Source organism: Nymphaea colorata, chromosome 2, assembly GCF_008831285.2.
Source record: "Nymphaea colorata isolate Beijing-Zhang1983 chromosome 2, ASM883128v2, whole genome shotgun sequence".
NCBI classification, from domain to species: domain Eukaryota; kingdom Viridiplantae; phylum Streptophyta; class Magnoliopsida; order Nymphaeales; family Nymphaeaceae; genus Nymphaea; species Nymphaea colorata.
Window position 1 is genome coordinate 30199725 of NC_045139.1, and position 25009 is coordinate 30224733.

General features: G+C 41.5%; 4 protein-coding genes across 4 annotated transcripts; 3 read left to right on the plus strand and 1 right to left on the minus strand.

Annotated features, from left to right (window-relative positions):
- The first annotated feature begins 861 nt into the window (after nucleotides 1-861).
- On the plus strand, nucleotides 862-7672 carry LOC116249342 (shikimate kinase 3, chloroplastic-like). Its single transcript, XM_031622591.2, has 10 exons — nucleotides 862-1564; nucleotides 2841-2902; nucleotides 3064-3118; nucleotides 3274-3346; nucleotides 3476-3563; nucleotides 5072-5154; nucleotides 5243-5372; nucleotides 5498-5576; nucleotides 7016-7080; nucleotides 7207-7672. Exons 1-10 carry the CDS (start codon nucleotides 1348-1350, stop codon nucleotides 7264-7266), a joined length of 912 nt encoding a protein of 303 aa, XP_031478451.1. The 5' UTR covers nucleotides 862-1347; the 3' UTR covers nucleotides 7267-7672.
- A 1592-nt stretch (nucleotides 7673-9264) lies between these two features.
- LOC116249340 (F-box/kelch-repeat protein SKIP6) lies at nucleotides 9265-10832 on the plus strand. Its single transcript, XM_031622589.2, has 2 exons — nucleotides 9265-10431; nucleotides 10634-10832. The coding sequence occupies exon 1, from the start codon at nucleotides 9321-9323 to the stop codon at nucleotides 10401-10403; it is 1083 nt and encodes a 360-aa protein (XP_031478449.1). The 5' UTR covers nucleotides 9265-9320; the 3' UTR covers nucleotides 10404-10431; nucleotides 10634-10832.
- Nucleotides 10833-13058: 2226 nt separating this feature from the next.
- On the minus strand, nucleotides 13059-15199 carry LOC116249339 (uncharacterized oxidoreductase At4g09670-like). Its single transcript, XM_031622588.2, has 2 exons — nucleotides 14630-15199; nucleotides 13059-13914 (listed from the first exon to the last, which is right to left on the minus strand). The coding sequence occupies exons 1-2, from the start codon at nucleotides 15098-15100 to the stop codon at nucleotides 13258-13260; spliced, it is 1128 nt and encodes a 375-aa protein (XP_031478448.1). The 5' UTR covers nucleotides 15101-15199; the 3' UTR covers nucleotides 13059-13257.
- Nucleotides 15200-18836: 3637 nt separating this feature from the next.
- Nucleotides 18837-21366, plus strand: LOC116248685 (cytochrome P450 78A11-like). The gene is made up of 2 exons (XM_031621614.2): nucleotides 18837-20217; nucleotides 20551-21366. The coding sequence occupies exons 1-2, from the start codon at nucleotides 19177-19179 to the stop codon at nucleotides 21163-21165; spliced, it is 1656 nt and encodes a 551-aa protein (XP_031477474.1). The 5' UTR covers nucleotides 18837-19176; the 3' UTR covers nucleotides 21166-21366.
- Nucleotides 21367-25009: the final 3643 nt, after the last annotated feature.

A 25009-nucleotide genomic window follows, 5' to 3' on the forward strand; every position in this document is an offset into this window, starting at 1 on the left:
AAGAACTTGGTTTTATGAAAATCGAGTTTTTTAATGGGTGGCTTGTTTGTTTGTTTGCTTGCGGGAAACACCTAGAAACTTTCATGAATATCCCGCAGGGGGAGGGGGAGTTTTCAAGTTTTTCACTCTTTTGTCCAAACTAAACCCAGTTTTAATGGCACTTGAATATTCTAAAAAATCTAGTTTTAGAGATAAAAACAGATTCTGCGTCTAAAACCTGGTTTCAGAATGCCATCCAAACAAAACCCTGTAACATTTTTGAAATCGTTGAGGCTGAAGTCAGATTATGTAAGAAAACTCCAATATGGGGCCGTCAAACGCAGCCAAGTTGGAGTCTTCCTCCCAATTGTTCCTCTCTCTTGACGCCCACAGTCAAAATCTTCGTCTTCCCCCACCCAGTTCCTCAAATTTCTATCCAGAGTACATCTTGCGAATTGGTCAAAATGACTACTTTCAGTCCACCGAAATATCTTAGAAGGCAACTTGCGCACATTTAGCTTCATCTCATATTGAAACTCTTTAGAAACAATTCATTTCGTCTATATGCATTGGTTCGTATGAGATCACATTCAAACCGTATTTTTTATTAATTATATGTGAAAATATCAGTCGCTACTGAATTGTAGTAGTTTTTGCTGATTTTTGGTAGAGCTTTTGAACCTCTTCTCTGGTAATATAAAATCTCTAGATTCGATGGCAGTTTTCTTAAGTGGAAACAATTTCCCAAGGAAGGAGAAGGCACAAACACCTTGTATTTGTGAGAACGTTGGGAGGAGCAGAGGATAAGTTCTACAAGACTACAACTGGGCCCGCCAAGCCATCTGTGGAAATTAAAAATCCTAGTCATCGCCTTTGGTACCAACGCACCTACCCCGCGTCGCATCCATCCTTTCCGCCTTGCCTCTTCCGGACGGCCCAGTTCTTCCCTCAGCTATATATGTCCTGAGAAGCAAATGCCATGTTAACCAGTCACCTTTAAAACGGAGAAGAGCAGAGATAAATCATTTGTTGGACTGTAGGTTGAGCGCGCCTGGTCACCGGGAGCTGATACTACTTCGGGGGGGTTCGTTGATCCTTGTTGGTATTCAAAAATTTCATCATTTTGCGGTATTTGTTTTTTCCAAATTGATTTTGTCTAAGTTGGGTGGTCAGTTTTTTTGTGGAAAATCTGGAGGAAATTTCAAGTGGGTGTGACCAAATTTTGGGTTTGAGAGTTGGGGGTCGAGAAATCGTAACAGATTCTTAAGTGGGTGCTCTAAACTTTTGGTTTCCTGAGTCGGATTTTCCATTAGAGGAAGCGATTCTCGATTTTGGTTGGGTTTCGCATAGTTGGTATTTCTAGGTTCCATGGAGAATTGTGGTGCACTGAGCCTGCAATCATGCGGGTGGCTTGGTCTGGAGAAGGGAAGGGCGAAGGCTCCTGAGTTGCTCTTCTCGGATTGTTGGGAGAAGAGGAACGTGCGGGTTTCCAAATCACAGGATCTTCGGATGAAGTTGGTCCCCTGCAAATCGAGGGCTGCTGCACCCATCATCAAGAACTCTTGTTCCTCCAAGGATTCGGCAGGTACCTAACTTTTTTCTGAGGTATATATCGATTTTTATTAATGGAAATTTTCTTGACCATTTGTTTCATTGTAGAGAGGGAGTGGCTACTTTCTTTTTCAATGTGTTTCTTGGCCGTTTGGTTTCTGTAATTTGTGAACTTCGGTAACTGATCGGATTTTGGAGAAGCGAGTTATGGTCTGTTTTTTCCTCTTTTTTTGGCTCTTAGCTTTGGTAGTTGGTACTTCGCGTGCCCGGACGTCATGCTTGTTTGATTCCTGCTATCCTGCGCTGTTTTATCATAATTTGTTATTATCTCGTTGCTATTATCATCATTATTACTTTATAAGTACGCTACCTGTCTTTCACGAATTTCACTTAGAAAATGTTTCCCAGTAAAAAGTACCCTTTTTTTTGGTGTCCTCTACTGTTTCTGTTGTTAAAACATTTTTTACGCCTATCTATAAAATCTCATTTACTTTTTCCCTATATGTTTAATTTTGCTTTTCAATGCCGGAGATGCTTCGGATGTGCCTTTTTTTCTCCTGTTGTAACTATTTAGTTGTATGAACTAAACAATATTTTATTTTTCCCATGATTATTTCTGCATTTTATAATACATGGTATGTTGTCGAAATTTGTGTATTTTTCATTTCTTGTTGCAGTTTACGCAAAAGCATTTTTTAATGTCAAGGTCCTAAGAAACTGTTTCTGTTTATGGGGGGATGTTCTCTGTTCTAAACGTCGAGGTCTGGGCTCGATTTTGTGCTTGTAAGTTCTTCAGGGTTCTTGTGTATAGTTGCTTTTCTTACTATTTGTCGAACAAAAGTATCAATCTTTAAATTTTCCGAAAGTTGTATTTGGCCTTGCTAGCGGCTTTTGAGATTAATCTGGTTGCATATTAATATCTTCTATCAAACTAAATTCCATTTTAACATGGTGTGATTTTTTTATCTCACAATACTTTTTTCTCTGTGGCTTAATATTCAAGCGACAAGAACAGACAATAAGATGTCTTCATGGTGACTCCATAAGTCTACTAATCTCAGAAATGTGTGTGATGGTAGCCATCTTAAGATCAAGTTTGGGAACTTCCCATTCTTTTCAAAGGGGTTGTTTTTTGTTAGCAGGCTTGATGTAAGAAATCTAGTAACTTAGCTCTACCTTAATTATTTCCTTCAAAACTGAACATAACAAGAACGGAAACCTTATCATAGTTATTGCCTCTTTGTTTTTCAATTTCAGCATTCTCCTGCATTGGTTTATTGTTGATAATTTCTTTTTTTATTTCATACCAGTGCCTTTTGAGTTGAAAGCAAAGAACCTGCGATCCACTGATGAGGAAGCATTGATTTTGAAGGTAGGTAATGTTTAGCAACAAGCACCAGTTCCTAAGCATTTAAAATTCTTGCTGTTATTCGATATTTGTTTTGTGCTACTCTTGCATAACATACATGGTTAGAAGACTTTCTATTATGACAAAGTAAATTGAGACATTTTATTTTAAAAATATTTTTGCAGGAGAAGGCTCGAGAGGTTGCCCCTTATCTGAATGGGGCCTGCATATATCTTGTAGGTAAGTCCTCTACAACTACCGAAACTGTGGTGTATGTATGTGGGGCATGAGATTCGTTTGAGAGCCTCAGGAACATGGTGAACATGGTCAGTTAAGGTCCATGTTGTTTGGATAGCATTTCTTATGCTGGATAATGTTTTTAATGATATATGCAGGAATGATGGGATCTGGTAAGACCACTGTAGGGAAAATCTTGTCTGAATCACTGGGTTATTACTTTTTCGACAGGTGAGAATCTCTATGGAGATACTTGCAACATTTTTTTTCAGGGTTGGGGGATAGTTATATCTTGAATATTGCACCTGCACTTTGTGCATTATGCATCCAGTAGATGAAATGTGCTTTGGCTGTCTGCAGTGACAAATTGGTGGAGCAAGCTGTTGGTGGAGCTACTGTGGCTCAGATATTTAAGGAGTACAGTGAAGAATTTTTCAGAGAGAATGAGGTACTTTGACCCCTTTCTTTTCGCTTTTTCTTTCCATGCATAGGGGCTGTTAATTCCTATTATCATAAAAAATTAAGGTTGAACCTTTTTTTTCATATTATGTTAATCGTCCTCATTGTGTTTTCCTGTTTTGTGCATTGCTGGATTATTGGATGTGAATTTTGTTCCGTCATCACGATTCATTATTGTGTTTTCTGACAAAGCCTTTTTTTTTGCCAATTTCTTTTCTTTCTCTCATTAGGAATCATGTTCTGGTGTTCTACTTATGATGATGAGCATTCGATAAACTATACATGGAATTGTCACCGGAATATCTCAGTTGTTCTCTACTTTTTTCAAGAAGCCTCTTTACTAAAGACATGGCATGCAATGCATGACATACAGTTATCCACCAAGATCTTCTGCAAATATACTGGTGAGAGACAGAGCGTGATATAAGTTCAAAGGTTAGGATTCTGTATCTTCTAAAGCTAACGGCATGGGCATGAAAGATATGTTCAGCCATATGAAGTTAGAGATACAAAATCACCTAGTTTATCTATTCTCTAAAGCTGATGACATGGGCATGGACGTTAAGTGCGGCGACATCAAGTTAGAGATATAAAACCACCGAAAATATACTACATTTTTAATAAATGAAAGGTATAGGTGGAACTAGAAGTATAAAACATGTAAAAGTATTTAATTAATGACAATTAAAATAATTTAGGCAAATGCAATCATTTCTGGCTATGAAATCAACTTACTGTGGTCTGAAAATTTAATGTGTTCAGGATGTCACTGTGTGGTGGTCCGGGGATGAGACAGTGGGTTAGACATGCTACTAAGAGTGCCTTATGATATAAAATATGAGTAATTTGCCCTATGGTGCAACAAGGAAAATGGAGTGGTGGCCAGCATTCAAGGTCTCCACCAGCAATTTCTAAGTACTTGAAGACATCAAATGAAATTGTTTAACTGGAGGTGGAGGTAATATAAATTATAAAACTCAAGAAGCAAAAGTTATGGTCAAGAAGAAGCAATTCATTGGTGAAACCAGTGTTGTAAATCTTACTTTTATATATTGTTTTATTTGTTTAAAATCTTACTTTTTGTTATATATATATATATATGTATGTATGTATGTGTGTGTGTGTGTGTGTGTGTGGCCATGTTCCCTTGCTCAATGTTTTTGAAAGTGCTCCGCACTCATACCCATACTGGTATCTGTATCGGCACTCGTACATGTACCTGTGACATAATCTTGCTGGTGATTTACACTCTGCAATGAGTTTAATGGTGTTACTTTTCACCTTGAACTTTGGCTCTAACTTTGAACTTCAAATTTTGAAGCTTTATTTTATGGTCCTTACATTTTATATGGCATTGTTATTCCTTTTTTCAGAAATACTCTGTCTTTTATTTCACAAATTCCAGATTTGCCAACTGGGCATCTCTAATCTAGTCTATTTCATTACAAGAAGTTTCTTTGTTCATGTTTGATCCATGGTTCATTTTGTATCCTCCAGAGTAAGGTATTAAAAGACTTGTGCATGATGCGCCGACTAGTGGTTGCAACTGGGGGTGGTGCTGTCATCCGGCCAATAAATTGGTAACTACTACAATGCCTTGCATTTTCTTGTAATTAATTTGATCATTAGTTTCCAAAGTTAACACATTTTGTTGCATTGAATGATCAGGAGATACATGAAACGGGGTGTCACTGTCTGGTTGGATGTGCCTTTGGAAGCTCTAGCCAGGCGAATTGCGGCAGTTGGGACAAATTCACGTCCTCTTCTGCATCATGACTCTGGAGATGCATATACAAAGGTTTGTTTTGCACTCTTTTTACCTTAAGGATGAGCGCCTGTATATGAACCCATATTGGCTTCTAGAAACTACTGCTGACGTCAACCTATACCCTCTGATATCATCATTGGCACTATCTTTTGCAGGCTCTTCTACGTCTCTCAGCACTATCTGAGGAGAGGGGTGAAGCTTATGCTAATTCAGATGCAACAGTTTCTCTTCAGAGTATGCACTTTCAAAGCTTTTGTAGTAACAATTGGGAGCCTACACTAGAATACAATGTTATCCGTATTATATTATACGTATCGTATAGGCACGATATGCTTGTGTATCGCAAGCATATCGCCCGTATCGTACGATATGGGGAAAAACACAAATATATCTACAAATTTCCCTCTTCTTCAGACAATACTTCCTCAACAGCCACTCTTTAACAAACCCAGCCTTTTCCAGGACCCTCTGTGATCCCACATTCGGAACGGTGACGACGGCATCGATCCTTTCAATCTCTAGGAACTCTCAGAAGATCACAGATATGGCCATCTTCACGGCTTCCGTGGCGATGCCTTTGCCCCAATTCTCATAGGCTAATCTAATGCAATACCAGATCTCTCCCAGCAGCACTTAATGTCGGATCCCTGCTTGAAAGTCATTTGGCCAATGGGGCGACCATTGAGTCAGATGGCCTTGGCCCATGGGTGAGTGGTCAGGGAACTCTCGAGGAACAACTGAGCATCCTCTTTGCACTGAAAAGCATCTCACCAGCACAGGCGAGCTGCACGATCGTCAGCAAGCTATGCCATGACATGAGAGGTTGGCAAGCTCAAATGGCCGGACTGTGATGCAGGGTTCCTTTTTCTCCTTATCCATATGAGAGGGAGGGTGCGTTTGTGAGAGAGAAAGAGAGAGAGAGAGACAGAGAGAGAGAGAGACAGAGAGAGAGGCAACGAGTCAGGGTCGAGCCTCCCAATTTATTGGGGGATATTTTTCTATAATAATCGTTGCCTTTGGGGGTATTCTTAGAATAGCAAATTTCCTACTTTATTCCTTTTTTTTACTTGTAAGACTGCAGGATAGTTACATGCTTCTACCGTCTAGCTAACTTTGACAATCTCACTTCTTTGATTTTTTTACGATTTTTTATTTTTTTTCTGGATTTTTTCTCTTGTTTTGATTTTTTAATATTTTTAATATTAAAAAAATAATTTTATGCTATGCTATGTTACATTAGTGATATGTTACGATACGGCGTATAGGTCGACCCTGCCGATACGCATTATGCTATGCCTTTTACAACATTGCTAGAATCAGCCCCCTTACGCAATTCTATACTGAACTCAGTTTGTCTGTCAACCAGTTGTCTGTTGTCCAATAATTCTATGAGTGTTGATACCTTTGATCTTGTGATGCCATTTTTCAATATAGCACTTTATGTTAGGGGCTATTTTTTCTTGATGTTTAAGCCTTTTAATTATCAAGCAATTAGAGCGCAATCTTCCCTTAATGCTTAAGAATTAAGATCCTTATGAAGAAAGAAGGTCTGAACAAGTCTTCAGAACAATCTGTACCAAACCACACTTTCACACAGCAGGCCCTTAAATATCTTCTTCCCATATCGTTATTTCACTGTCATATGCTGAGAATGCATTTTTTGTTGTTTGTAGGTATTGCTTGGAAGCAAGGTCATGGAGACGTATCAGCTCTCACGCCAACTGCTATTGCCATCGAGGTAGTACCTCTACTCACACCGGGTCCATGATTTTACATTTGTAGACTTACAGTTGCAATCTGAATATGTATCCTAATTGATTTGAAAGTGTTGTTTTCTTAAATGTTCATATTCTGTTTTCACCAGGCACTAATAAAAATTGGCAACTTCGTAAATTGGAAAGAAGGCAATGGACAAATTGTCTGAGTTCTTGAAGGGACTGCAAAGCCATTATTTCTTGCAGAGCTTCGTCCGTCTTGTTGGCTATTTATTCATTCTTGTTATATGTAAGTAGATAATGGAAAACCAGCTCTATCCAACGTCCGTTCTGCTGCGTCACCTGTACAGAGAATGAGTTGCACAGAGGTTTGAGAGCCTGTATCTTGATGTAAACTGATAGCTGAATCTGTGGACTAGAAAATTCGCGCATGCGCAAAACCGCAGATTTTGGTGGTTTACCATGACGATTTTACAGTCATTTTGTCAATATCGTGAAGTGCTCTATCTGTAATAACGTGAGTTCTACTAAGATGCTGAGGGCAGGGATAACTGGATGTATACTGAATCCTATATTAATTTGCATGCCAGTAAAGCATGATTTTTTTAAAGCTTTAAGTGGCTTAGCGGGTGTCTATGCCTACGACAGCTAGTGTTTGTTGAGCTCACTAATAGTTTGATTAGATGTCACAGCTCCTTTTGGGAACGCATTCTTTCTCTTCCTGGTTTCAAGGACTGATAATTGGAGATGGTTTTGATATTATTTGTACAAGGGTATGAATCATGCAGTATATATATATATAGGAAAATTGTAGTGTAACTGGATAGGAAGTTCACTCTTAAGGACCGTCTGATCTATAATAATGGTTGGTCGAGAAAAGATCTATAATAATGGTTGGTCGAGAAAAGGTGTAAGCCTTGTTTTCTCTCTCAACTGTTCATCATGGATTGGATGGCTTAAGGTTGGTGTTCCCTGGTGTTCATTGGATTGGATGGCTTAAGTTTGGTGTTTCCTAGGCTGTATATATTCAACGAAAAGCGCCAACATGAGAATTTTCAATGGAATTATGCAACCTATGGAATCTTAAAGTGATATGCTGATATATACTCAATCGGAAGGGACCATAGTCATAACTTTCATTCGTGGGAAAATCTCAGGAAAAAGCATGGCACAATTCGGGTATATAAAATTCAAATTAAATGTAAAAACGAAGACTACGGTAATTTCATGAGTAAATCTAGATAATATCATAATACTCCATTTTCTGTTACGATGATCCTACGATGCTACGGGACATTATTATGAAAGAAACTTGTTAATGTCCTCAGAAATGCTTTCTCAAATTCAAAGATTAGTGACTAATTTTTTAGTAACTCTTGTCTCTTTGATTTTGAACTGAAATAAAATCAAAATTATATGTACAATTAGAACCAAATACACTTCCATTCAGAGCTTTTAGGGAGGTTTTGAATGAATCGCAAAAGGCAGTTGGAAACTCGGTTAGGGCTTGTTTTGTTTGAATTAGATTGCCAATATAGAACTTGTTGAAGTTGGTTTCTTTTTCTCTCTTTGTAAATTGTTGGTGATGGTCGGGGAAACACTTTTTTCATTACGTTCTCCTTTTGTTATGTTTTTATTGATCTTTCTCTTAGACATCAATACATTTCATGACTTTTCAAGAGCATGCAAACCAATGATACCCTTGCAACCTTGTAAATTCAAGTCTTCAAGTTCTTCATGCTTGGGAATTTTTTTTTAAAATCAGATTCACTCTTTCACATCAAAGAGCAACGAGAAAGAAAGAAGGTGGAAAAAAATTTGGAGCAATATCTTAGTCTGAAGGTTTTAAGATGCAGTCTGGTGGGCAGGTTCTCATATGCATATACCTAATGCCAACTTGAAGCAACCCATGGATTCATCAACTATGAACAAGTTAAAAGAATGAAGTATAAACTATCTATGGGTAGATTACCAGCACAGCTAAGGTTGTTCCTGAGATGGGAACAAATTGAGAAATCAAGGGCCAACTGCCATAAGTTGGATTAAGTACAAACTGATTGTTCTCAATCTTAAGATCTAATCAGTATACTTCTGAATTGGATGCTAAAAAGCCTTTCCTTGTTTGTTTAAGAAAATAATAAACTTTTAACAAGGCAAAAACCCAAAAAACCGAGATAAGTTTTCATGTCTTCCAATTTGTACATCCCATAAAAGCAAGGTGAGAGAAAACGATAGAGAGAGAGAGAGAGAGAGAGAGAGAGAGATGGGGAGCAGTAGTTGCTCCTCCGGCAGCCCGCCGCTCATCCCCGGCCTTCCCGACGACGTCGGCGTTCAGTGCCTTGCCAGGGTCCCTCGCGTCTTCCACCCAACTCTCTCTCTCGTCTGCCGCTCCTGGAATTCACTCCTCCGATCCCAACTCTTCCTCTCCACCCGCTCCCTCCTGCAAGCCTCGGAGCCCTTTCTCTACCTCCTCGTCCGCACCCACGACACTACCTCCTCGCTCTCCTGGTTCGCTCTCCACCACCATGACCACTTTCGCCACACATTCTCCCTCCCCCTTATGCCCTCCACCCCCGTCGGCCCTGCCTGCGCCGTCCTCGGCACCAGGCTTTTCGTCCTAGGCGGCTCAGTGAACGAGATCCCCACCCACACCGTCTGGATCTACGATGCGGTTCTCAACCGCTGGGACGCCGGCCCCAACATGCGCGTCGCACGCGAATTCGCCGCCGCCGGTGAGATTGACGGCAAGATCTACGTAGTAGGCGGCTGCCAACCCGATTCATGGGCCCGTTCGAACTCCTGGGCTGAGGTCTTCGATCCCCAAGTGGGAAGGTGGGCGCCCGTGCCCAGCCCGATCGAAATTAGGGATAAGTGGATGCATGGCAATGCGGTGCTTGGCGGGAAGCTTCTGGCTATGGCGGATCGAGGCGGCGTCGCATACGACCCGCGGACTTGCTCCTGGTCTTATGTCTCCTGCGAGCTCGACTCTGGCTGGAGGGGAAGAGCGGCAGTGGTAGGCGGAATTCTTTACTGCTACGACTATTTGGGGAAGATTAGAGGTTTTGATCCTGATGGCAATCAGTGGAAGAAGCTAAAAGGAGTGAAGAAGAGGTTGCCGAAGTTCCTGTGCGGGGCGACGCTGGCGAACGTCGGGGGAAAGCTTTTCGTTGTGTGGGAGGGAAATGGCAACGGTGGCAAGTATAAGGGAACTGAGCTATTCTGTGCAGAGATTGAGGTATGTAAGGAAGAGAGTGGGAAATTGGTGGGTTCAATCGTCTGGACTCAAGTTATTCTTTCTCTCCCGAGAGGCGCTTCGATGGTGCAGTGCTTGGCGGTCGCGCTCTGATTCTTCGAATAAGGTGGATGGTTATGGCGTAAGACGTTTATCCTCTATCGTATCTGCTTAAAACGATGTTACTGTTATTCCATAAGTATTTCTGGTGAATTTATTTAGTTGGTCTGTGTATATGAAGATGAAATCGCTGTAACTTTTGTTTCATCTCTGTTGTACCCTAAAATGTATATACAAGTTAGTAAATGGTGATAAATTTTGTGTCACTCTCATATTGAATGTAGGAGCCTAGGAGGGATTGCTCTTTGAATGAGCTTGTTTGGTTTCAGCTATTTCAATGTGGCAAGGGTGTCTTCAGAACTTATCTCTGGAAGATTCATCCAACATGTGCATAGGAGATTGATAAAGATTTCGTGTCCTTGTTTAGTAGAGAAGGTGCAGAGTGTACTGATTTGTTTCTGCAATTTAATTTCCTGTCTTGGATATGCTTCTCTTCTCTATGCTCTGCCTATCAGTATCAGTACAGCCTTTGTTTAAGCGTGGAGATTTCCACATACCATAATGAATTTTTTTTTTTTTCAATACTTGCGAGTGACAAAGCGTGGAGATTTCCGCATACCATAATGATTTTTTTTTTCAATACTTGCGAGTGACAAAGATCTTTTAGAGACATCTTGAAGTACCCGGTCAACATTGCACACACTAACATCTAAGCCTTGTTTAGGGGAGAAAGCGAATTTCAAGAGAAACAGAAAAGAAAAAAAATCATTCCTTGAAGATCAGCATTGCTTGCTTGACACAAATGTTATAGACAGCACGAAATATGGAACTTGAAGATAGTCTTATATTTAGTTTACGACATGTGATTTCTATTGTAGGAATTACTTTAATAGAAGGATTCTGGTTTGAGGTTGTACCAGAATATGAAAACTAGCAACCGCATTACTTTGAATATAATGGAGTTATTGGGAAAGTACGTGACTTATTCAGCTGAGATGTTGTTTCGCTAGCAGCTTGAAAAATTCCCTTTTCTTTGAATCCCCATAAGTGGTGTTCGGATCCTCGATGGTGTCAGTGGAATCCGGTTGATTTATATTGGAAGATCTTTGATATTGCAAATTACCCAAACTAAGATATTTTTTCAGATAAAATGATACCATCTTCAAAAGGAGTGTAGAGGTTATGATTATGGTTATGGTTGATGTGCATAAGGATAATTTTATGATATTGTCACCACCTGCCTTTGTAGGTTATTGTGCTTCTAGATGCCAGTAACCGTATTTGCTCTATATATTAGTGAACTGGATGACTTCTGCTACATAGGAGAACCACAATACAGGGCTCGAGAAATTCTATAATATTCGATTGTAAAGACAATTCTATGTGTGGCTACCGATCTTTACGCTTGAACATGCAAAGACACTGTGAAACAGTGAGAGAGAGAGGGAGAGAGAGAAGGGTTATCAGAAGCGCCATTGGGGCTCTTCAAGCACATTTAAGCTTCCTTCGGAGCCAAAGCGTTGCACATTCAGTGAGTTCCTATGCAACCATCCTTTCAATGAGGAGCGCGCTTTCTTTAAAAGGGAAATACTCTTTCATTAAATGGGAATCGAGATTGCTGTTGCAATTTCTAGTGAAACCAACTCTGTTTCCTAAATTTTTTTAATTTCATCGTTGTTTAACTTGAAACTTAATTCTACAAAATGTTTGTTGTTTGAACTAGAGTATTTTATTTTTGTTAGCAAGAAAAGCTATATATTTCTCTTCCTGCTTGCTTCTTAGTCGCTTGTATATGTACATCTAGTTTGCTTCGTGATTGCATCTAATTCCATTCATGGTTTGCTTCTAATTCGTTTTCAATTCCGCTTCTTAAAATTTTTAAGGGCCACGCTTCCTGCTTCTCGAATCAATTCTTGTTCCCACTTCTTGTTCAAAACTCTGGTTGTCATGCATGGTGTGATCGTTGTTGCAAGTGTCAGTTGAGGACATGGATGGATTAATAGTTTTTGCTTATGCAAAAGATCATTAATGGTAGAGTGATATTCCTCTAGTGATCCCCAACACCACAAGATTTCAGTGCCAGGTTCTGACCAATCAAGGTTGAGACATAATCAAATAAATCATGCTGTTTCGGGAGGCAGAGTCCTGGCTTGTTGTGGGTGATCTTCAGAAATGATCGGAATCTAATTCACAAGGAAGACCGGCAAAATCTCAATTCCAGTTGTTGAGAAAAGGGTAAAAAGCCAACTATCACCTAGAATTATTGGAAAATAAAAACATCGAAGGCAAGTATTTGGTCGCCTTTTTGATGAGTCTTTTTCTAGCATCTAGATAGTTTTGGATAATCTGGAGAAGTTGCTGCTCTGTAGTTTCAAATTGCTATCAGCAAATCGAGGATTGCCAGATAATGGACTTCTTAGATTAACACCACTATGTAAAGGGTTTGTCATTTACTTCAGTTGTTTCACACCTACGTGCTGCTTTCTTCTGCCCAACACTGGTTAGCACTTGCCTTCCTGCTTCCTCATGACCCATTGCTTCTTATATCCACTTCATCTCAGCAGCTATTGATTGTGATTTTCAGAAGAAAAGTTGCATACTGCTAGCCCGTTAACCTGTTTGGGCTTGTCCAAAGGTTTAGTGAACACAACGTGAAAGTAAATAATAGATTGCTCACCCTGCAGCCTAAAAAGGTTACTGAACAAAATGTGCAACTAAAACTAAACCGTTTCTAATTTTATTTGGTAGCCATTCAGTGTTCATCTATCTCATAATGGCTCCTAAAACTGTTTCTGCAGATGCCTACATAGATAGGAACATCTAATGTGATCAATAAACATCTTAAGTAGAGCAGCTTTATTTTTTACTCAAGCAGCTTTGCACTACATGCTGCAACACACCTGTAAGATCATCTGCTGTTTGTCCCAAGTGACATCGATGACTTCATGTTTCCCAATTCCACTGATTTGCAGCCCTGTTCGATTGATTTCTTCACAGCATCAAGCACCAGCTGGTTCTTCAGACAAATATCAGGCCACATTGGGTCTGGTGGGGAACCTGAACTGCGGATTGCCCTAACCAACCTGGAGAATTCTTCAATCAAGAGCGCTTCCTGCGGCAATTCATTCACAACCTCAAATTCCTTGGGTTTGGATGTCCAGCCAGTGTGAAGCTCATTTAAACCAACATTAGCAGAAAGCAGGAAAGAGGCCGAGCTCTCCTGGAAGGGGATGATGAAGTCCTTGAGTTGAAGGCAGCCGTTGGATCCATGAAGAGAGAGGTCCATGGATGTATGTGAGAGGAATGAGCAGTAGAAGGTTGCTAACCTGCCATCATTCCAGTCCATGGAAGACCCACAAGCTAGAATTACTCCATCTTTGTTAAAGACAGTGCCTGGTAGGGCAGTTACCCTCTTGGGGAGCTGGTAGTTGAAGGCCCATAATATGGCCCTTATACAATACCAACCTGTATCTCCAAGGGCACCAAGCCCATCCAAATCAGGTTTCACCCTTATGTCATTCTCCAAGAAATATTGGTTTCCATGAAATGTTGATGAAGTGTGTATCTGTTACAAGTTACAACAAAAGAAAAGGGTCATTACGTGCTTCATCTTGAGACGTAGAGATATCGAGTTGACAGTTTTTGTCAGATACATAACGGATGCTGCTTTCAACGTTGAACGTGACTCTGGTAGAATCTCACTGATATGTCTTACTTGGTGTGTATGACCCAAGATGTATCATGCATTCATTTATCAGAAAGTATATACCAAGCTTGCTCGTATGCAAAAGAAGCTTGCTTTTATTTCACAAGTCTACTTACATAATGCAAAAAGATGTTACTAAAAAGGTTGATACCCTTCCAGATCTTCTCAACAGAGTAACACTGGGGTTTCAACTAAAAAATCTGAAGTCCGATGCTTAAGAAAAATTCTTGTTTGGCAGAATAATTTCCTTATGCAGTTCAATAAGTTTACCATTTTATTCACAGTTTATTAGAAATACTCAATGGAGAAATAAGTGAAAGATGAAGATATGGAGTTGGGAGGTTTGGTTTTTTTCGAATCGAGCTGAGTTCTACCTTGTTTAGATGATTGAAATCTCAAACCAGAGAATTCCGCATTCATCATAATTCGTAAAACGTCTGGGATTGATTTTTCTGTTCAAGTAAACTTCAAGACCGTAGCAGCAAGGGAAAAGGGCGAGAGTGGTCGAAGTTGCTCCACAAATTCAACGAGGAGTCGTTTCCCTTTTCTTGAGGGAGGGAGAAGAGCGGCGTACCCATCTGAGATCGCCGAATTGTGCGGCGTCGTTGAGGAGCGATTTCATCCTTGCCGTCCGCGGATGGTGCATCCACATCGTGCCATCCATGAACTGCACCCCGTTCGACTCGCACTCCCCCAGCATCTCCTCCAGCTCCGCCGCGTCGAGGGCAGCGGGCTTCTCCACAAGCACGTGCTTCCCCTTCCTCGCGGCCGCCGCAACCCACTGGCGGTGGAGCGACGTGGGGAGTGGCACGTAGACGGCGTCGACCGCCGGGTCGTCCAGGAGCTCCTCGTAGGAGCCGTACGCGCGGGCGTCCTCCGGGAACTCATTCTCGGCGGCGAACTGCCGGGCCTTCTCCGCGGACCGGCTCGCGACCGCCGTCAGACGGGCGGCAGGAGACAGCCGAATCGCCCGAGACACTTTCCTTGCTATCCCCGCACAACCCATGATGCCGAATCTTACGGCCGACTCGTTATCCCCCGCCATTGTCTCTCCTTCTTCCTCAGTTCCTCTCCACCGTCGGCAGTACAAGTAAAAGCTGAAACGACGAAATGAGCCCTGAAACTCCTCTCCGTTCTCACCCAATATAACAAATGTTCTATCTTTGACAAATGAATACGTTTTAAAGTCAAGTCCCTCATGTACAGGTTTTCCAGTTGTCATTTTGCGGCCTTTTTGTCATGCTTCTAGTGAAGCTGGCAGCAGTACCACCTTGATCTTGATTCGTGGGTGCGCCCAAGAGTCATCTTGTCCTTCATCTTCAAAAACCAGGGGAGGGTTAAAGCCGGGACATACAGAAGGTAAGTAATGTCGATATATCACAATTGCATCCTCAATAGACCACATTTGCCATGTCTTAAAACGGAGGATAATAGGCCTCAACGGCATAGTGAACTTTTAAGCCAAATTCCTTCACAATAAAGGGGTTTGAGGTTCTCTTTCTTATGTATTATTGATCTGTAAAATGGTGATAAGCGCGATACTTGAGTTGAATGATGTCTTGTAAGTTTATCAAAGTTATAAAAATCTAAAACACCCCATTTGAAAGATGTATTTTTAAGTTCACTCAATTTTTAGAAAAAGCTAGAACCTTAAAAGAGTATGATTCTGAAAGTTCTATATTGTAAGCCGTTTCCACTAAATAAACATTAAAAGAAACAGAGAGAAATGTCAATAGATCAGATTCGAAACATTTTAGACGAACAGATACGAAATATGTGTAGCCTCTGATCAAGAAATTGGATGGCTTTGTTACAATTTAATTGGATTTGAATTTGATTTTAGTTAACTATTGGATCGGATAATAATTAATAAATAACCATTAATGTCTAGTATGCTATACCAGGTTGTGTGGAGGCTGTCGAGTGAGCACCAGACAACAACCTCTTAGACACTTCTTTGCCAATTCTTTTGTCCCCTTCATCCCTTGTAACTCGTTCAGGGCTCAACTCTTTCATCTTCTATTCAATGTAAGATCACTAAATGACGTATAGCAATGAACGATACAATTCGAGAAGAAGAACGAGCATGGAGCTTTGGAGGAGTTATAAAAAGAGAAGGGGCCATAAGAAAACGTAGTTAATAATCTAATATTTGACATGTGATGCATGTAAATACAAAATATTGAAATAAATAATTATTACTCGATCAATAATAATCATTTTATTAATATTAATAATGCATATGGGTGGGTTCTGGTCATAAGGTCCAGCCCCCCACCCATTTGATCCTACGTCAGTAGGGATTTTAAGTCTCTCTTAACTTCAGATTCAGTTGTAAATTTAAAAGTTGGATTCATATAAATTTAAAAGCCAAACTTGGACACTTTATGGACCCTTTTTGCTGCAATTAAATTCGAACATATAAAGATCCAATAAATTAAATATAGTAAAGGGTTTGAATCCAATCTATGGGCGTCTCAAAATAAAATGCTATTTTTAGTTAGTTTTGCAATTTTTTACGAAAACAGGCCTAAGTTCTATTTTAATTTAGTCAGTTAAATGGAATAAACCAAAATATCTAAAGGCGTTTTCATCATTCTAACAAAGTTTGCTTTAAGTTTTCTTTTATTTTATTATTTATTTAAAATAATCAGTATAGCTTTTGCTTTCCCAATCTTGTAACGCCAGACCATACTCAACCAACTAGAGTTTAGATTGCTCTTTCCCTCTCTCTCTCTCTCTCTCTCCCTATATATATATATATATATATATATACGCGTTTGAAATAGTAACAATTATGGAAAGTGCCAAAATTGAATGCTTCCAAACCTCCTTAGCGGTTCTACGCCGAAGGCTCTTTCTCATAACTAAAATATTAGTTCATTCATTGATTGCAATGAAAAGGGGGAGGACCCATAACCCCATCAGTTTTTCATTGGACTCAAACGAAATCAATGCTCAAACTTGTGAGGGCATTGCTAATTTGACCAAGACAGCTCAATATATATTTAGATTCCAAGGGAATCTCTTTATCTAAGCTGGAAGACGATCTTTTTAAGCGATCCCAAATGGTTTCTTGGGGTTGAAGCAGCAGACGGCCAGGCATCTAATGGATATAGTCGAATTTGGGCAGTTGGAAGATGCCTAAACATTTATTAGGCTTTGGTTTCATAAAGGTTTTAAAAATGCCTACTCTTGTCTGCTCATCCAATCTTAGATCCTTCTCTTGAATTTGAAATCCATTGAATAACATCCAACTTTCCTTTGTCCTCAAGAAAGCCGATGCAATGGTCAAAGGCTGGTAGGCAGTCCGTTCTAATTTTAAATCCATGGCATGTGCTGTAAAAGGGGCTCATTGAAACGCAGTTAAGAATGGTAAGAGTGGTATTCGAGACTACCTTATTCGGTTGAGTATGAGCTTTGACTCTTCGGCTTTTTAAACTTTACTGCAACAAATTAATACTCTAATCTACAAATGGGGAGATGACCAAAAGTCAAAACAAAGTGTGATTAATCAACCCCTTGAAGTTTCTCTACTAATGCAAACTCTCAACTCCCAACAACCCATTGAGAATCTCTTTCTTTAGTATTAAACCAGTGCAAGGAACAGTTCTATGAGCCTTTCATAAGACTGTAACGTGACTTGGATTCACTAGTAACCAGTTAGCAACTAGTCATAGCGAGGTAATATGCCCAAGAATCTGCAAGGAAGTTTCACGTGCATGCATCTCAACTGCTCATTGGATTCCAACACGGAACTCGATCATTCAGTCGCTGACTATATCATCTCATGATGATCACAGGGTCTTTCAGTTTTTATTGGCATTTTTATTGACCTTACTTGGATCTTTCCAATGTCAACGAATTGTCAGGGCTTAACTTCAACAAGAAGTTTCATCTAAATCTCCCTGCCCGCAACACCACTAGTAATTGTTTACCTTTCTCTATGTTTTTCGGCTGGTGCTCCTTGCATCCCCGGATCTTTCTGTTCCTCTCCAACCATCCGTTCGAAGTGGATGTTTTTTGAAACGTTGAACTGAATTTCTGCATCTCCATCTCGCTCGTGAACAGTAGAGCATTGTCCAATCGAGTTGGTGGCATGTGTTAACCACATGAAATTAAAAGTACAGCAGTGGCTTCAGTAACCCAATTAATTGACCAGTTCTTATCCTCCCACTTCCTCTCTCTCTATCTCTAAATGCTAACGTAACCTAAGGGGAGTAACTAGCATGTCTTTCTCTTTAGAGTCTAGCTCTATAGTAACCAGCACTCGTACATGGCACAGTCTCTCCCTCTCTCACGGCCAGTCAGTCAGGTGGGAAAAGGAGGAGAGTCAGTTTCTCTCTCCTCACCGGGTAAGCCGGCTGTCTGATCAATGAGGGCAGGGATGCAGAGTGGGGGGAGTACGGACCACTTGGTACAGAGACTAATTGGTGCCACGGCCACCCATTTTTCACCTCGGGAGTAGTAACAGACAGTATCTATCGTCCTCTCCCCCCACCAAGATGAATCAACTGAACGTACCCTCCTTCCCATGCATGCCTGCCTACATTGCCCACTTCCCTCCCACGTGATCGTGTTCACGAATCACGACCAACTCTCCTCCTCTTTTAGCTCACTCCTTCCAATATCTCTGATCTAAAACCCTAACACATATTTGTGTCTGCAAGTTATATATAATATATGAAAGAAGATGTATAATATATGGAAGAAGATGTTTGTTTGCGCATATTGTTATGAACTGCCTTTATATTTTGTTCACATATGTGCTTTCCTAAGTTAGCTTTTTAGCTTTGCCATTTCGATATTGGCTAGCATTGAATTGGAAATAGTATGAAAGAAACGCAAGGATCCCGCATCAACTGTTTTCTGTTCAACGCAGGTAAACTGGCCCGACAGGTTACATGTGCCTCCTTCCATATTTCCTTTTATTGCGTTCGCAAAGAAACCATCGACTCCCCTCGCGGCCTCGCCTCTATATAAACCGTTCTCCTCTCTTCTCATTCCTCACACTCGACTCCCCTCTCTTTCTTCATCACTAAACTGCAATTAGCCCTCTCACTCTCTGTAAGGCATTTCTGAGTGGCTCTAGTGAGGTAGAAAGCTAGGAACAAGTGGAAAATGGACGTTGGTATGGGACTGTCTCAGACTTCGAGGGACGCTAGCTGGTTCTTCTATGCTCTGCCTGCCCTCGTAGGCAGTAAAACTCTCGAACTTGCCGATAGCAGGCCTTCTTTCCTGCTACCACTGTTTGCTGCCTTCCTCTCCACCCTCTTGGCTGCTTGGTGGTTCTCTGCCGGCGGCGTAGCATGGGCCAATGGGAGGCATGCACGTGGTGCTGTCCCGATACCTGGCCTGAGAGGACTGCCTGTCGTCGGCAGCCTCTACACACTGAGCCGCGGCTTGGCTCACCGTGAGCTTCGTGCTGCCGCCGACCGTCTCGGCGCGAGGCAGCTCATGGCCTTCAGCCTCGGCTCCACGCCGGCGGTGGTCGCCTCCGACCCGGTAACCGCCCGGGAGATACTCACGTCCCCGAGCTTCGCGGACCGCCCGCTTAAGCAGTCGGCCCGGCTGCTGCTCTTCGAGCGCGCCATGGGGTTCGCCCCAAGCGGTGCCTACTGGAAGCTCCTCCGTCGGATCGCCTCCTCCCACCTCTTCGCTCCGCGGCGGATAGCTGCCCACGAGGTGGGTCGGCAGCTCGACGCCGCGGCGATGCTCTCCGCCATTGCTGCCGAGCAGCAGTCTGGTGGCTTCGTGGCGCTCAGGCGGCACCTGCAGGGAGCGGCGCTCAACAGCATCATGGGGAGCGTTTTCGGGCGGCGCTACGACGTCACATCGGAAAACTCAGACGTATCCGAGCTGAGGGAGATGGTGGCAGAAGGATTCGAGCTGCTTGGGGCGTTCAACTGGTCAGACTACGTGTCATGGGTCGGCTACCTCTTCGACCCTCACCGCGTCCAGGCACGTTGCGCCGCATTAGTTCCTCGTGTCCGCCGGTTCGTAGGCGCAATAATCCGCGAGCACAAGCAGAAGGCGGCCGGCCACGGGCCTTCTTCTTCCTCCATTCCTTACATGGTAGATGTTGCTGACTTCGTCGACGTCTTGCTTTCACTCGAAGGAGAGGAGAAGCTACAAGAGAATGACATGATCGCCGTCCTATGGGTACTGTTTCTCTGCCTATCTCTTTGTTTACCACTAATTTTACGCTTTTTACGGTACCATTCTTTGTTGGAGTTCCTTTAAATGAGCAAGCATGAAAGTTGGAGTCATGTTGGAGTCAATAGTTTCTAGTGTCATTACCAGCGTCGTTGGTTACTTTTAGAATCTTATTTTTGGAAGTTGCATGGGAACGATATTGTACACTTAAAAAAAATGATACTTGGCCGTGTACAATCTATATAGGTCATTGACTTCTTAAACCACCCTTGAGCGTTATTATGCTTAGTGAAACGAGAGAGCGCTAACGTTTTCCTATCGTCTTGAAATTCACTGCAGGAAATGATCTTCCGCGGCACGGACACCACGGCCCTGCTGACAGAGTGGGTGATGGCGGAGCTGGTGCTGAACCCTCAAGCCCAGGCCAAGCTCCAAGCCGAGATCGACGAAGTGGTTGGCAACAGTCGAGCAGTCACCGATGCCGACGTCGCCCGCCTGCCTTACCTTCAAGCGGTAGTGAAGGAGGGCCTGCGCCTCCACCCGCCCGGCCCGCTTCTCTCCTGGGCCCGCCTTTCTACCGCCGACGTCCACCTCAGCAATGGCATGGTGGTGCCGGCCAACACCACGGCGATCGTGAACATGTGGGCAATCACACACGACCCGGCGGTCTGGGCTGACGCCGGGACGTTCAGGCCCGAAAGGTTCGCGGAGGAGTCGGTGGACGTCAGGGGGAGCGACCTGAGGCTGGCGCCCTTCGGCTCGGGGAGGAGGGTGTGCCCGGGCAAGAGCCTTGGGCTCGCCACCGTGAGCCTTTGGGTGGCGAAGTTGGTGCACCACTTCGAGTGGGCGCAGGTCTTCGGCAAGGAGGTCGACCTGACCGAAGTTCTTAAGCTGTCCTGTGAGATGAAGTACCCTCTCTGTGCTCGAGTTGTTCCTCGCGGTGTGGCTTTCTAGTGCTGTAAATATTTTCTAGTTGTTCGTTTCTGTGGTTGTGCTCCCGGCTTGTTTGTGTTAATAACTTCTGCTTAGATGCCCTATATGTATATATACATATAGTTAATGACATATAAATATTAATATGGCATCTGATAGAGAGTCTTATCACATGTCTGTAAGATGTTGTTGATGCTTGAATGGTACTGGCTACTTCTTATAGTCATGGCTCTCTCTCTCTCTTTGTTTTAACATATTCATTTGGTGTGTATATATATATATGGTGAATAAAAGTTGATCACCCAGTGCCTGCAAGCCAGCAGCATCTAAGATTTAACCTCTCTCTCTCTCTCTCTCTCTCTCTCTCTCTCTCTCTCTTTTCTCTCTCTCCCCATGTACACTTCACCTTCGTGATGAATTAATCAAAGTTGGAACTCACCAAGGTTAACCAGATCTCATGAGTTAAAAGTACTCCAAGTATCGTATCTATTGCTGCATACCAGCGACAACTAAGAATATCGTTACTGGGGAAGAGAACAAGGGTTTTACCAATGTGGGTCATTCATTATGCTGTCAGTATTAAGTACTGGAGATCCATAAGAGGACATGAAGAACATTTAAAGTTCAAATGCCTTATAATGATCCTTAGCAGTTCTTCGACCAAGACCAGAGCTTCATAAATTCAGATTCAGTCAGAATATTTGCAGCACATAATGTGGGCAGAATATCCGTGGACGGAATATCAATGTTGAAGTTATGCAGGTACTGATCATTCACGGATTCACAGTCTTCAACTACCAATAATGATATGGTGAAACCGATACATACTTTCGCTTCCCTTCTCGGTTCTTTGCTGTAACATGCATTGGCGAATGTAAACAGTTCAAATTTGGGTTGAAACTATCCTATATCCATTGGGGGTGTTTGATGTGGCTAGAATTGTGGAATTTTACAATTAAGATTCTTATTCTTGATGAAATGGAAATTGTATTTTCAAATGAAGAATTTTTATTTTGAATTATAAGTTCATTCTTGAATCAAAATTCCAGAATTATGATTTTACCACAGAGGTCTCTCTTTAGGGCTCAAGTCATGATGGTTTTATTTTAATTTATGGTTTATCAAACACCCCATTTTCAATTCTGGAATCAACATTCTGCATTGTCAAATACAAAGGAAAACTAGAGCTGGAATCTTCATTCCAATTCCAGTTTGAGGAATGCTGTCAAACACTCCCTTACTGAGTCTGAATCAGGTTTAATATAACCGGCTTTGGAATCAAACTTGGGTTCAACATCTACTTCTCAAAACTGAATTTTGTCATAAGATGATAAAAAAGATTAGTCTATCATGATATCCATCAGATACCAAACTTGGAGCTTGGCTGCATGTTGAACTTTTCTGCATCTGACTCTGCATTCCTTTATGGATCTTGTTAATAGATTTGAAATCAGATCTATACTTGGACACATTCGAAGAATGAATGGGAGAACTGTATGTGAACAAGAAAGTTTTTGCCGGCAAGTGAAGTTGGGATGTCACCTTCTAGGCCTTTTACGTTCTCAAAGTATCTTTGTCTGGCGCCTTTTATCATGATCTGAAAGCAACATTTCACCTTGCTCACACTTCTGGGGGTGCAAAAAAGTTGGATTCCATACAAGTAACTATTTGGTCCAGAATCGAATCCAGTACAATAAAACATGACAAAACCCTCGTACCAAATCCAACCCATCCGCGACTCTACTCTTTGATGGTACAGATTTTGTGAATCTCTTGTCAAAAGAGGCAACTTTAACTTCCCTTGCTTGTAAAAATAATTTTATGGGGTCTATTCCCCTTTTTATTCAAGTGGTCCCTTTAGTTTTTACCTCCCAAGGTGAAAAAGAAAAGAAGGAAACCAAAGCAATGTGATCATGGTAAAAAGAAGTTCCTCCAATTGAGGACTTGAAAGATTCAGAGCATGCAGGTTTATGTTTAGACAAAATAATTTACGTTGCTTAGTTCCAAGGGATCTTCAGCATTTTTTCTTACATATTTGGCAAATTTACGAGCCAGGAGAAGTTATTTTTCGTTCTGTGAATAAATATTTCTTTTGTTTCTTTTAGTGTTGTTTACCTTACTACCCATTCAAAAATGGGTATGAGAAGATGCAGCAAAAAACCTAAAATTGCTTAAAGTTGAGTGGAGATTGAGGTAGGGAAAATTGATAGTTGAGTAGTCTTTCTATTTTTTACTCAATTCAACAAGCTTTTTAATGGGAAATGGATCCTAAATTGAAGATCATAAAACCATGACAAAATCATAAATATGACCGACATTTGTAACTGTCATTTAATTCGAAGGTGGTAGCTACTATAATTTAATATGGTTACCTGTAGATTAATAAGTTTATGAACAAGTTAGACATGTAAACGGTTCAGATTCGGGTCAGGTTCAGTTTTTACCAAAATTTGACTTAGTCAGGTTCAGGTTTGGACCTTATTTTGAAAACCAAAATCGGATTTGATTAGTAAAACTCGAATTCAAATTGAACTATAGAACTACTGGAATCGAATTAATGATCGGATCTTGTTTGCTTTATTTACCAAATCAGACTGAACTGGTAGTTGAATGCTTCTCGTCGATGTATTTCCATCTCATAATCGCAAGTCAAACTATAAAGAGGCCAAGTCTCCTGTTTGCTAAAGCGATTCCCTGTTCTCGAAAAGGAAAAGTTAAAGTTGAGCATATTCTCTGGTGGATGGGAAGAGCCACGGGTGTTACTAAACCTTAGGCCTGACAATAAGGGGAAGACAGCCATTCCTATTACCAGTTCCACTTCTGTCTGATCCCTACCCCATATGGGACACATGAACATGGGCTCAAGTTGTTCTAAAAGCTGTCTTGGCGCACCAAGGGGACCCATCTCCTGGTTGGTCAGCAACCAACTTGTTAGCTCAGTCTCATCCATTTGTACCATCACCAACTTGATTCAATCCAATTCACATGCCAAATCTAAACCTGTGCGCCACGCTCGGCCCCTAAGGACGCGGCACGTGTCTTCCACCATATGTATTTTCTATGTATTCATGTACTCAAGATATATAGCTGCCAAAGATTCACTAAGCAACCATGTTCATTTGTAAGCTTTGCAGTACCAATAATTCATGATCTTGAAAGGGAGCCAGCCAGCTATATTATATTACATTCTCAGGCAAATGTTTTGGGCAGGACATCTGACACACTTTTTCTCCCTCCTTTTGGTGTGCTTCCAAAGTTGTTGCAGTAACAACATTCAGTAACGCAGTTGGAAACCTGCATCAGTGATGAGCTTTTGTGGCGCATCTAGTGCACCATGCGGTTGCACCATTGATCACGAAGCCTGGACTACATTTCAATGATCTTTAGGCCGTCGTTTCCTTAGTGTCACCGATGATTCTGCTGGCCAAACATTCAGCGGCACGGAATCAGTGGGTTATTGATAGGTCGCTGGCCTTCTCTGGTGGTGTGAGTTCGACTTTCGTAACTGATGGCTTGGCCGGCCCCTAGATGCGTTACTGATGGTTCAGTTGGCTATGTTTCCTACACCTGGGTGAATCCATCTTTTTGGCACGCACGGTCTTTAATGCCATAATAAAAGGCAGATCAGTGAAAGTTTATCTTTATCGGACCTTTATTTACTATGCAAGTTCTTCCCTTCTGAATCAGATAGATTCATATCTGAAAGCTCTACGCTTTGCGAGTATGTGCTTTGTCCTCTTTTGTTTTAGTTCTACCAAAATTTGCATGTTAATGGTGGAATACCTACAAATAAATTGATGTGATGTCAAATGTTTTCTGGCATCATGTAAATTCTTTTTCAAGGAAATAGCATGTGAGTATCCTA